At 42.3% G+C, this 14,391-nt stretch overlaps 1 protein-coding gene across 1 annotated transcript in view; it reads right to left on the bottom strand.

Moving 5' to 3' along the window:
* Positions 1 to 14,391, bottom strand: part of LOC101890389 (ceramide synthase 6) — an 87,313-nt gene that overhangs the window by 36,148 nt on the left and 36,774 nt on the right. Inside the window, exons 4-5 of the mRNA XM_059118471.1 lie at positions 4,828 to 5,049; positions 4,650 to 4,765 (exon numbers count right to left, since the gene is read on the bottom strand). Coding sequence (XP_058974454.1) covers positions 4,650 to 4,765; positions 4,828 to 5,049 — 338 coding nt within the window. The remainder of the gene's footprint in view (positions 1 to 4,649; positions 4,766 to 4,827; positions 5,050 to 14,391) is intronic.

Here is a 14,391-nt window from a genome sequence, read left to right as displayed (position 1 = left end):
GCCCGATTTCATAACCTCTGAACGCCGCACTTTCCTTAACCATGGGAAAGCTCACTGGCCAGAGTTCAGAGAATTCACCAACCGCCGCTTCAGAGAACTGCCCAACCCTTCTGATGTTCGGTAGCAGAAAGGATTTTCCGAAACATCATAAAAGCTGCAGCCGCTCGCTATATTCTGCTGGTCAAATACCCGAGATAAGACCAAACTTCCCAGCAGAGGCAGCGGGATTAGCGAACGAGCGTGATGGTCTCCGTCGTGCCAACCTTACTGATCCTAGAATCAGTGATTTGACAGTGGAAGTCAACCGGTTGGTACAGGAGCATAAGAGGAAAAAGTGGCTAGACCATCTGAAGTGCTGCAACATTGGAACCGACATGAGTAAGCTGTGGGTAACGGTTAAGTCGCTCTCGAACCCTGGAAAAAGGATGATAGGACCTCAGTCACTTTTAACGACGTAACGGTGACTGATCCGAATAGGTGCGCGGAATATTTTAACCGACAATTTGTCGAGCACCCCGAGAGCGATAGGGCGAAGCGAAGAGTACTACGTCGTATCAGATCTCTTCCCGCCGAGGAGGAACCACCACAATTTACGATGGGTGATGTTGCAAATGTCATCCGTAACGCTAAGTCATCCAAAGCGTTGGGCCCGAACGGAATCTCAATGGTAATGTTGAAGCAGCTGGATACGCCGGGAGTCGAGTACTTAACGAAAGTTCTCAATTTGTCGCTAGCCACCCATATAGTGCCCGAAACCTGGAAAATGGGCCGGGTGGTCCCGCTACTGAAGCCAGGCAAGGATGCCAATAAAGGCGAATCGTACAGGCCGTGTTAAAATTGAAATACTCGGGATATTGATAAAACGGCGTTGTTTATTCACTAGAACAATAAATGATTATACAAATCAGGGCTAGGCAAAGAGTATCCCTTGGGATATCTGTGTGTTCACCAACACAATTGTAAAAAATAAATTGTTTTGAATTTTCTGTCAAAATGGTTTTGGGAGAATATTTAGTTTTGTTCGAGCAGTCTTTGAGGAAGGTGCTGTCGGATATTTTTATGAATACACCGTAAGAAATATTGGTGTACATAAATATATCCGACTACATATTTGAAACAAATATTTGCGAAATTGTAAAAAGTTCAATTTTTAAGATTTATCTTTTTTGATTGATTTCTATTTGACAAAAATTGCATACGAATTCACGTGTTAGGAATAGAAATTTATTTAATATTGTTAGATAAATTTATTATTCTTTCAAATTAGTGGACATTTTCATATCCCTTGATTTCTCTAAAATGATATGTATGTTCTTAGTCACTATTAGGAAAAAGAACAAGTCATTCTGTTTGTAATTCATAGAAATAATATTTTAGGACCGAGTGCAGGATATGAGTTTTTGATCAGCATAAAATTCTACGACTATTTACGTATGTGGTAATCGGTATTACTTTTAAAAGGGTCAACTTAGATGGTTAGCATGTTATGTCCGAAATTATTAAACACAAATAACATCAAAATTATATAAATTTTCTGAAAATGTAACTTATATATATTTTTTTATTTTAAAATGAATCATAATTGAAATAATTGTGCAAATATATCTCCGAATTGTCTGATCAAAACATTAATTTTTACCAACGAATGTGTTTTGAAAACAGAAGATTTTAAATTGAAAATTTAAAGATAACAAATTTTTTCTCACTCTGTAAAGAGAGGCAAAAAAACACTTGCAATATTTTGTTATTTCAAAACACATACAATCACAAAAAAATTTTTGGGCTCTCTGCCTTGCCCTGATACAAATGAAATATCATATTATATACATAGAATGTCAAGAACAATTTTGAAAATAAACTTACATTTGTTTTTTCCCTTTCACTTTAAACTAACGGAATGAATCGAAATACAATTTTTGTCTATTATATACATACAAATTATTTCATGGATTACTATTATAAATTAAATAAATATAAAATCTCATAGACTACTTCAAAAATTAAACACAATATAATACATTAGAGTAGAAGTTAATATACGGTTAACAGGCCGATTTCGCTTTTGTCGCCAGTAGCAAAGACTCTTGAGGCTTTACTCCTCCCCAGCATTAGAGGAAGCTATACAGTTGCCAACCACCAGCACGGATTCCGTCCACAACATAGTACCACAACAGCATTACACGCCATTTCCACACATATTAGTAGAGGACTGAACCAGAACAGGCCGTGTGATAGAACAGTGTTGGTAGCCCTTGACCTATCAAAGGCATTTGATACGGTCAATCATGCCACACTGTTTGAGGACGTGCAGATAACTACCCTCCGGCCAAGTTTGAAACGTTGGATAATCAACTATATGTGTGGACACCAGTCGTACGTGGAATTCCGGAACAAGAAGTCCAAAGCCCGTAGAGTGAAACAGGGAGTTCCCCAAGGTGGGGTGATATCTCCGGAACTGTTTAACCTCTACCTTTCCGGAATTCCTCGCCCTCCAGACGGCATTGAGATCGTAACGTATGCGGATGATTGTACGATCATGGCGTCGGGTCCAGTGGTCGATGACATATGCGAAAGGTTGAACCCCTATCTCAGGGAGCTTGCCGCATACTTCCACGCGAGAAATATGAAAATATCCGCCACGAAATCAACGGCCACACTCTTTACCACATGGTCTGCGGAGATGCTGCATGCTCAGGTCGCTGAATGTTCAGGTCGAGGGGAATCTAATACCGACCACGAACTACCCCAAGATTCTTGGGGTCACGTTCGACAGCATGTTCAAGTCGTCCGCGCAAGCCACAGCTATCTGCGACAAGATGAAAAGAAGGAACAAGGTCCTCAAGGCGCTAGCCGGCAGCTCTTGGGCTGCGGACAAAGAAACCTTGTTGACCTCTTATAACGCGATAGGTCGGTCTGTGGTCAGCTATGCGGCTCCAGTGTGGTCTGCGAATACTAGTGCTACGCAGTGGAAGCATATCCAGACCTGCCAGAACGCTGCCCTGAGAACTGCGACAGGGTGCCTCCTCATGACACCAGTGGACCATCTACATGAGGAGGCGAAAGTCCTTCCCATACGTCAGCATAATCCTATGCTTTCGTTGCAGTACCTGCTTGGGTGTTACCGTGAGAGTCATCCAAACCATCATATGGTGGATAAGTCTCCCCCACCCAGGAGAGAGGTTAGATCAAGAAGCCTGCCTGATACTGAGTGGCATTCACACCGATGCAGTCGCGGATGCTATTAGCAGTTATAAAGTGAATGCCGTTCTCGGAGTCCACCCCCCATCCATTGCAGCTGAAGAACGTCAGTTGCCTAGACAACCAGGGTGGTTTTGGCGCAATTACGTTCAGGATGGTGTAGTCGTCTCAATTCGTATTGGGCACGAATTAATGAAGATGTGCGTGACGCCTGCCCGGCGTGCGATACAGGCCCGCACAATACGCTACACCTTTTTAATTGCTCAGCCAAACCCACCCAACTCACTCCAGAAGATCTCTGGCTACAGCCCGTTAAAGTAGCCGAATTTCTAAACCTGGAGCTGGAGCCAGATTAGCAGAACGCAAACACATACAAACACATACATGTTACTCTGCTACAACAACAACAAGGAAATCAATGTATTGATTTGCTTGTCAACACTTGATGTCATCTAACATTCACAACCAACCATAGCGAATTACCGTACTAACATAAATGGGTTTCTAGTGGAAAATTTCATTTCAAGTTTATTATTTACTTTTTCCAACAGAAAACACAAAAGTAAGTTATAAAATTGTGGCGAAGTCAGATTTAAGCAAATATATTTCCGCACTTATTAGTTTTTTTTTTATATTTCGACCTCCATTATTTGCACTGCATTAGAATGTGAACGAACAGTAAACGAATCAATTTTATTGCTTGAAACGTAACGGCTCTAAAAACGACATTACTTTATATTGTCGAATTAATTCATGTCAATAGCAATGAAAGAACGAATGCATAAAAATGAATCATTTCGAACTTTCCATTCATATATTGTTAATTGGGTATTGCGAATTGGGTCTACTTTTTAAATATTAAAATATGTTAGTAGAACCACATCAAATAAATGATCAGTCAATATGATAATACGACATTATTACTGGGTGCAAAGGCAAAAATTAAAATTTAAAAATTAGCAAGTGAGTTTGGTGTCGGTGATAAGAAAATCGAAAGAGAAGGCAAGAAGCAAATACTTCAAGTGTCAATGATAATGATGAACGTGTGCACCAAACCGATAAGTAATTCCTCGTCGGAGCCCTGAAATATATAGTAACTTTTACGAGACCTGACATCTTGCAGCGTCGAAATTGGTTCAGTAAAATGCTGACGCTCGCAATACTTAAATAATATTCGGGATTAATCAACATGAAACTAATATCTAAACCTAATGAAAGTAAAATGAAAGTTTACGTGAACGCTGACTGGGGTTGTAACCCAGTAGACGGAAGATCATATTCCTTATTTTTATTTTCAACTAGTGCATTTCTCATAAAATTTAACATGGTTATTAAAAAAGCATAAAATATTACACTTGTTTTCATTAAATCGTTTGGCATTGTTAAAGAATAAACCCCAAGATTTATCACTAGCTTTAATGAGAACTACGACAGGAAATAAACAAATTTACCTGTAGATTATGCGGGGATAAAAGCCAAGACGTGTCACTATCCATACAACGGTAAAAATTGCAAAAATTATATCACATAGTTTTTGGAAGTTTGCATACTTCGTCAATTTCGCAGCCTGTTGATTAAAAAAATATTATAAGTTACAGTAAAATATAGGTAGAGCGTAATTAAGCTTACTTCAAGAAAAATATCAGCACAGTCGTGAATAACAAGCACCAATGATCCAACTCTGTGTAAATTGCAAATCCAGCTTAACGACATTAAAAGTAGTGTTACCATATGATGGACGAACATTTGCCAAAAGTCTTTCCGTTTCACATCGAAAAATTGGGTTACTGTTAGAGACCAATAAAATGCCATAGATATCATGTAGTACCACCAGATATCACCTGAAACGGACTTAAATATTTAAAATCAATAAAATGCAGGTTCCAATAAAAGTTCTTATTACTGTTGCGCATTGAGCATATATAAAAGTTTCCGGATTCTGAGTCGATTTATTAGCTGTGATAATGATGCTTAGTATAGATTATGCTATATCAGTCCACGTTTCCATATATATTTCTAAATACGGAAAACCTCTACTAATTTTTATCTGTAAAAAACAAACTGGTAGCCAAAAGTCATATTTTTATACCCTACACCACATAGTGGTAAGGGTATTATGTCTTTGTGTTCCATGTTCATAGTTCCTTTTGGTGATCAGCATAGAATCACATTTTGAATCGATTTATGCATGTCCGTCCGTCTGTCTCTCTATGTATTTTTGTAAACAAAATTCATTTATTATTCGATCGAGATGAAATTTTCTAAATAACATTTGTTTGGCTCAAGGACGAACCCTATTGAAATTGGTGAAAATCGGTCCAAATTTAGATATAGCTCCCATATATATCTTCTTCAGATTATAGGTTTCTTGTGCACCAAATGGCTAATATCAGTCCAAATGGTGTGAATTTTGGACGAACCCTATTGAAATTGGTGAAAATCGGTCCAAATTTAGATATAGCTCCCATATATATCTTCTTCAGATTTTAGGTTTCTTGTGCACCAAATGGTTAACATCAGTCCAAATGGTGTGAATTTTGGCACTTTAGACCGAATTTAGTATAGAAATAAGTACTTTAAATTGGGTGGAAATCGGTTAGGATATAGCTATAGCTCTCATATATATGTTTCATCCCTTATATTCGAAATATACTCCCCATAACAATGATATTTGGTACCAGATATAAGATTCAGCCTAGCAATACATGATTCAAATTTTATCAAGATTGGATATATATATCTTTGTCTGATTCAATTTTTCTTGTGCACCAAATGGATAATTTCAGCCCAATGTGAGTGAAAAGTTGCACTTCCGAGCGAATTCATTATAGAAGTTAACATTTAAAACTTGGTGAAAATCGGTTCAGATATAGCTCTAGCTCCATATGTATGTTTTATCGATTTGGTGTATAAATTTCCAACTTTCGGAATATGGAGTCTATCATAATCATATTTTGTACCAGATATCTAATAGAGTTCAGAAACGCCCAATATAAACCTTTATTTTACGAGAGAATATACATAGTGGTGGAGGGTAGTATCATATGGTTTTGAGTTTTCTTTACTGGTTCTAAGTTTAATTTCGTGGATTTTTATTTTTTTTATTTTTTTTTTTTTTTTTGAACTAATGTGATAGCTTTTCATACAAACGACAAGTGAAATGTAAATTCTCATAGAAATAGAATATTTATGTTGTAAAGTACACAAGAAGGTAATTGAGACTTTATAAAGAAATGTGCCAAAGAATATGGGAATTTGTAAATTTTTCAGGAGTTTGTCCAAGTGATAGCAAAAAAAAAGAAGAAAAAACGTGCAGCACGAAGGACTTTAGAGCTGTAGAATTATCATTTCGTACTTGATCATCGACCAAGAACAAAAATAAGACATGTTGATGACTTATGTACAGTCGAACTGGAGTAAAGTAATGTAATAATTAACAAGCACCAAAAAATAGGTTGAAATGTATAATGTGCTCTGTGCCTGATAGAACAAATGCAAGAACATTATGCAGTATCCCAAAAACCTAAACCTTTTTATTCTATTAATTTGAATGGCATAGGTCCACTGCCATGGCTACAATCGAAAAGCAAACATCGCATTTACTAAAAGAGTACAATTATATCCAGTCCTTGCGACTAGCATAAATGAAGTCAAGGCGGCGGGCGAGTGCCCGTGATTCTTGGACTAAAAGAGGCGAAGCTACTGGCGCCGACCGAAAGAGGCGAAAGCGAAACAGTGTTACAAAAGATCGGTAAAGTTCTCTAAGAAATTTATAGTCCTCGTTATGTTCCTACGCCGTACACTGTGTTGGCTCCTTTGTGGTTAATGTTGTGGATGAGATAAGATGTTTAGGTGTAGTCATTGACACCAAGCTTAATTTTTCAGCACATGTTGATTCTTTGCTGTCTCGTGTGCGTTTTCAGATGCGGAGTCTTCAAGCTCATTTGCCTCTTAGTGTTAGGATGATGGCTTCCTGATCTTTATTAATGTCTCATGTCAACTATTGTTTGGAAGTCATCTCTGGAGTGAATGCTTGCCTAATTCTGCGCGTACGCAAACTTGTGAACTCTATTGTTAGGTATGTGTTTGGGTTGCGCCGTAGTGATCGTGTAACACACTATGTTATTAAGTTTCTTGGACTGTCCTTTGACAGATATGTCGAATATCGCCTGCTTTTGTGTCATTACAGAATTATGAGGAATGTTAATTCTCCTTTATATAATAAGTTTGTGTTTTGTAGATCATCTCGAAATCCGCAATTGCTGTTTCCAAGATTTTCGTCTGTGGTTGGTGAGAAGGCGTTTGTTGTGAGAGTTGCGAGACTGTGAAATCAGCTCCCTCTGACCCTGCATAAATTTACCTGTTCTTTTGATTTGTACAGGAAGAGGTGTTTTAAATATTTGTCTGTTCATTGAGTTTCTGGTTGCGGGTTACTTTTTGTTATTTCTTTTTAGTTATTGGCTGGGTTCCATTATTATGGTTGTTTATTTTCCATGTAGTACATAATTTTATTGTTTTTTCTCTTTTTTACTGATTTTTTTGCTATACTTGTAGTAGCTACTTTCGCTCGGTTGGAAACGAGTGATGATTAGCGCTTAAGTGTATTGATGCCTCTTGCATTTTTCCTCTCTATCTTGTTAAACTGTTGTTCAGCTTGGTAGAGGAGTTGTGTCTGAGGGTCTAATTACTGAATTGCTACTAAATTTAAATTATTATTATTTTTTGTATATATATTACTATTCGTTGATAATTTTTTTTATTTATTTAGTTTTTTTATCAATTATTTTTTATTTATATGGAGAGCAACTACCGAGTTGCTCTCTTGATCAGGTTGCTCTAGCTCTCCTACCATATGTTATCAATGAAAGGGAAGATCCACACCCTGTGGTGGTCAGTAAACCCATCGGTACCTACTCCTACGGTGGAGGTGGATGTTGACCACGCTGAGTCAAACCCTCCTGCCAAAGAGCGAGGGAGACGTAAAGCAAGGAAGGCAGAGCCACGATGACGGCAGCCTCGGCAGTCCCGAAGGAAACTGACAGCTCTTCACGCTCAGCGTTGAAGAGAGGCCGATCTACGGAGGAACCACAACCTAAGGCCAAGGAGACATCTTCGGTTCAGACCTCCGAGCCAACTCATACAACTCCCATTCCGACGGTCAGCAAGCCGATTGTAACCCAATCGACTCCAGTAGACCCTACAAGCTCAAAGCCTGTAAAGAGCCACATGGAAGCGGCCAAGCCAAAGAGGACGGAAGAGGAAGCATTCAGAGACCATCTGCCCAGTCAATCCTTGAAAGAGATCCCCTGCCGTAAAGTATCGACAGCGTGGATGCCACCACCATCGGTGGATCCGACACGCATTCTGACGATACTCGGCAAACAAAACCCCTATTTCAAACCAGACAACTGGCGTAATGTCAGCTCAAGCTCTGAGAGGGTGGCCCGTTTCGGTATAGACTCTTAATCTGTTAGGCAGCACACACTTCCCTAACTGTACTGACGCGGTAATTAATCGGCAAATCGATCAAGCGGATCGTGACTATTCGGCTGGGGACCTAAATCTGACCAACAGAATTGTAAGCATATGCAAAATTAAGTGGGCTATAGACATAGTCCTGTTGATTGCTGGAAAATTCCTGCAAACTATCTCTGATCTGAGGCCTATCATCGGAAGCATAGCTGGTTGCTACCGGACGCGTCCACAGGTTGCGGATAGTGGAACGCCCAATAGATATATTGGGCAGCTGCGAATAAATAAGCAGTCGCGGACAATTCAGCGGTTCCGGGGGGAGAGTCTCGGAATAAATATCCGAGTGCCCATGATCCCTGGTTCGACGAGGCGAACAACTGGCGCCTCGAATTATCCAGTGATCGGTGTTGGTCTACCGAGGAATAAGACCCCCTAACGCTGGGGTGTTACGTAAACCGTGCCCATCAGCGTTCCTCGGTTTGCAGTCAGGGTACCGACTGTATTCGCACGGTTGCCTCACTGATACCTGGGCGCCTCAGTGAGTAACAGGCTTAGTTGCCAAGTCCTTGCCATGGTAGGGAGGCTATGCCATGGTGGACCTCGTCTCCTCCAAGTCCGACCTTTCACATGGAGAAAAACAATAATAACAACAAAAACAAAACCCCAACTTCCACCAATGACACCATTGCTTCCAAAGAAGCACTGACCAAGGACCGGCCACAGGACATGATTTCCAATTCGGGAGGGGACGACATACTGAGCTACAGTGACGTCATCCATGACAACATCCAGCGACATAGCGAACAGTTGTCCGCCCTCCTGGAGAAGACAAAAACGCTAAGGCTCAGTCAGGAGAGTACTCCTTCTGGCTTTGGAGATGACTCACCACTTTCGGATGAGGAACTGGACATCACGGTCATTTCCTCGTCTCAAAGTGGTAAGTCATCTCAACAAGCCACCAAGAACACTCCCAGCGAGACTTGCGCGGAGTCCAAAACTCAGGAGGGAATAACGTCGGTCACTTCCGATGCCACCAGCCTCGATCAGCAAGACGCCATCATTGTAGGCACTGGCGGGGATCCTGCCAGAAACCCTACCTCTCGTGATGGCGCCGACCCAAAAGAGGTGAAAGCAAAGCGGGGATATAAAAGGTCGGTAAATTACTGCAAAAAATTTATCGGCAAAGACCCCGCGCAGATAACGGAGAGAGAGAGGATTCTGATCAAGATGAACCTCAAGGTAATTGCTAGGTTCGAACGGAACCACCCGCACTTACCGAGCTGTTCTCTAAACCAGAATCTTCTACCTCTCCTACAATCTGCTATCAGCAGTAGGGTAAACCAACCTGTGGTTCAACCCTCTGCTGAGGGCCCTGCGGAGGTCAGCAATTCCGTCGCCACTAACAAGACCACCACGGTCGTTGTTCAAGAGGTGACGGCTAATGCTGACACTGCTGGGTCGAATCCACCTGCCAAAAAGCGCGGGAAAAATAAGGCCAAGAATCCGAAGCCCACTATAGCAGTTCCACCGGAGGCCGATACCTCTTCACCCCCAGCGTTGAAAAGGGGTCGGTCTACGGAAGAACCACACCCTGAGTCCAAGAAGGCATCCAAGGGCCCGGCTTCTCAGCCTTTGCCCACAACTTCCACTCCGTCCGCTAGCAAGCCGGTCGCGACTAAACCTCCCCCACCAGCCCCTTCAAGCTCTAAGCCTGATAAGGTTCACAAGGGAGAGGTCAAGTCACAAACGGCAGGCCAAACAGAACGGAAGAGGAAATACTCGCAAACCATCTACCCGGATAATCTTCGGGTAGCAATCATCGACAAGGCTGAACCGGAAGGTAAAATCAGCGACAGTCGATGGTTGCTATTCGAACCATCGATCGTCTGAGGGAGCTTGTCTTCACGGGAGAGGGTGACCCACGAAGTATGCAGTTCGGCAGTGCAACCCTTTACAAAGGCGTGAAAGTAATGTGCTGCGAGAACCAGGAATCTAAGGATTAACTGGTCACCGCAGTATCTGGCTTTCGCGATCTCTGGCAGGGATGTGATCTGGCGGCTGTATCCTTGAAGGACATCCCCTGCCGTAAGGTATTGACGGCTTGGGTGCCACCACCATCCGTGGATTCGGCACGCATCCTGACAATACTGGGCAAGCAAAACCCCAACCTCAAAACGGACAACTGGCGTCTTGTCAGTTCAAACACTGAGGGAGGGGGCCTGGTCATCAAGGTATGTATGGATACGGATGGCCAGGAATACCTTCAAGCTCGTGGGGGAAAACTGCATTTCGTCGCTGGATGGAACCGTTTCCGTCTAACGCCGTTGCATTAGGTGGAAGAAAACAGCAGCTACTTAGCATCATGCAGATTAATCTGCATCACTGCAAAGCAGCTGCTGCAGAACTCCTCCTATCCCTCTCGAAAGCTGAAGTAGACATAGCTCTGGTTCAGGAACCCTATATATACAATATTAGGGTAACTGGACTAGGGAGTGGGCAGTACGTCTCTTACGCGGTCTCCAATGGTGATAAGGTAAGGACGTGTATTGTTGCCAAAAAGAGTTTAAAACTTATCTTCCTTAGCAACAACAGTGGAGGAGACGTTACGGTAGCGAGATTGGAGTCTAAATCCGGAAGGGTTCACATTTTCATATCTCTATATCTACCGTACGAGCGACCTGACCCACCTGGTCATGAAGTAGAGGAGCTGCTCGAAGATCTGGCTGACAAAGGGCATCTAATCATAGGTTGTGATGCCAACGTACACCACTTCCAATGGGGTAGCAACGATACCAACGTCAGAGGTGAGTCGATTTTTGATTTTATCTTAAAATATAATCTCAAAATTTGTAATAGGGGCAATGATGCAACATTCCAGATCAAAGACAGGGCAGAGGTCATTGACCTCACCCTAACTAACAAGGATGAATCCCTAATACAAGACTGGAAAGTCTCTCCTGAGTGCTCGTTTTCAGATCACCGGAAAATAGTTTTCAAAGTCTTAGTAGATGGTATTCCTCAAAAACCACATAGGAATACAAGAAAGGCACATTGGGACAAATTTACGGAGCTGGCTACACCCAGGCTTCACTGTTTCGAAAACATGGTCTTAACCTCAACCCTCGATATAGACAACTCCGTAAATGCGATAACGAGTGCTTTGATTGATTGCTATGAAAAAGTCTGTCCGCCAACCTACCCAGGGAAGAAATGTCAACCAGTTTGGTGGTCAAAGCATTTAGCCAACTTAATGAGGGAGAGTAGACGACTGTATAATAGGGCCAACAAGACCAAACTACGTACTGACTGGATGCCTATAAGACATCCTTTAACAAGTACAACAGTGAGATCAAGAAGGCCAAGCGCACATCTTGGGTATGTTTCACTGAGTCTATTGAAAGTGTCAACGACGCCTCCAGATTTCGTAAAGTCCTTTCGAAGGATCCTAAATCCATAGGAAGTATAAAACGGACTGACGGCACATGGACTGACTCTGGACTAGAGACTCTTAACCTGCTAGCCAACACACACATCCCAGGTTGTATCGACGCTGCAAGCAATCGGCAAACCGATCAAGTGCATCGTGATCATACGGCTAGTGAACAAAACTTGGCTAACAGAATAGTAAGCATACCCAAAATCAAATGGGCAATAGATACATTCAAGCCTTTTAAATCTCCAGGACCAGACGGTATTATTCCCGCTATGATACAGCGTGTCTCAGCGTCATTATCCCCAATACTGGGGGAGATTTTCAAAGCTTGTCTGTGTCTATCCTACATTCCTGAAGCTTGGAGAGAAGACACAGTTACTTATATCCCCAAAGCGGGGAAACCGAGTCACTCACTTCCCAAGGACTATAGACCAATAAGTCTCTCATCCTTTCTACTGAAAACTTTGGAAAGGCTGATAGACATAGAGATCAGATCTCTAGTACCCAAGACCGTCATCAACAATGCTCAACATGCCTATATGAAAGGTAAGTCTGTTGAAACAGCGCAACACTATGTCGTAGGGTATATAGAGAAGTACATGAATGGTTCCTTATTCACCTTGGCTGCCTTCCTCGATATTGAGGGAGCCTTTAACAACGTCACGCTAGAATCCATTCATGATTCCTTATCAAAACTTAAAATACCCCAACTCCTCATAGACTGGATTGATACCATGCTTAGCAGCAGAATTATCAACTCGAGCATTGGGGAAATATACGTCAGGGAATCGGTCACGAGGGGCACTCCGCAAGGGGGTGTCCTGTCCTATCACCATTACTCTGGCTTTTGGTCATCAATAATATAATTATGGATCTAGAGGTAACAGGAACGAAAGTAGTCGCATACGCTGATGACGTCGTCCTGTTAATCGCCGGGAAATTCGTGCAAACAATCTCGGATCTAATGCAAGGAGCTCTAGTCACCTTATCACGGTGGGCGCGTCGCAATGGACTAGGCGTGAACTCATCAAAGACAGAGGTAAAAGACGTAAATACCCTACATTTACACCACCGAAACTAGATGGAGTCAGTTTAAACCTTTCGCTAGAAGCCAAATACCTTGGGACTATCCTTGACCACCAACTAAGTTAGAAGAGGAACACCGAGGAACGAGCTAAGAGAGGCTTAATTGCACTCTATTCCTGCAAGAATAGGACAGCAAGAGGGACAGCGACGGCATTGACTACTGTAGGATCTGTCAAGATGAAGAAGAAATCGAGACAATCGAACACTTACTCTGCCACTGCCCAGCACTCATTAATGTGAGGCATAGGCTAGTGGGAGAACTAGTGTCACATGACTTGTCGTCTTTTTCTAACACTGACCCAGTAGTAATACTTCAACTAGCCAGAAGACTCAAGTGGCTAAAGACGACACGGCAAACTCCTCAGCCGTAGATTCTCACTCTACTACACTATCCCTTATCTTCATCTTCTCTATCAATCACTTTTTCTTCTATCTCTCAAAACTCTTTTCTAGGATGAACACAATGGACCTATAGGTCTCCGAGTGGAGCGGTTGCCATATGGCAATCGCGCGTCCTTTAACCTAACCTAACCTAATCTCTGATCTGATGAAGGGAGCTTTAGTCACCTTATCAAGGTAGGCACGTCGCAATGGACTATGGTGTGAACCCATTAAAGACAGAGCTCGTCCTCTTTACGAGGAAACGTAAATGTCCTTTCTTTATACCACCGATGCTAGATGGGGTCACGCCTCTCCTCTGAAGCTAAATACCTCGGCACTATCCTCGATCGCCAACTAACCTAGAAGAGGAACGCCGAGGAGCGAGCAAAGATGGTGGGGATGAAGCCAACACTAGTGATTATATCTCACCACCGTTGTGCTTTGACCTCGGAGAAGTTTGGGGGCCTGAAACCTGACTTAAAACTGTTGGTGGGTATCAACACAGGTCACTGCAAGGTGAGGGCAATGACCTCGAAGGGGACAGCTATGACATTGAATACTATAGAATATGTCAGGACGAAGAAGAAATTGAGACGATCGAACACCTGCTCTGCCACTGTCCAGCGCTCATTAACGTGAGACACAGACTGGTCGGGGAACAAGTGTCACATGATTTGTCCTCGTTCTCTAACACTGGGATTTAACACAAGGATTTTGGGTAGTTAGTGGTCGGAATTATGTGCCCCTCGACCTGCACATTCAGCTGTGTTCTCATCTCCGCAGTCCATGTGGTAAATGGTGTGGCCGTCGATTTACTGGCG

This window comes from Musca domestica, unplaced genomic scaffold, assembly GCF_030504385.1.
Source record: "Musca domestica strain aabys unplaced genomic scaffold, Musca_domestica.polishedcontigs.V.1.1 13, whole genome shotgun sequence".
NCBI classification, from domain to species: Eukaryota; Metazoa; Arthropoda; class Insecta; order Diptera; family Muscidae; genus Musca; species Musca domestica.
Note: the sequence above shows the minus strand (reverse complement) of the source record. Positions and strands in the feature narration are given on the sequence as shown.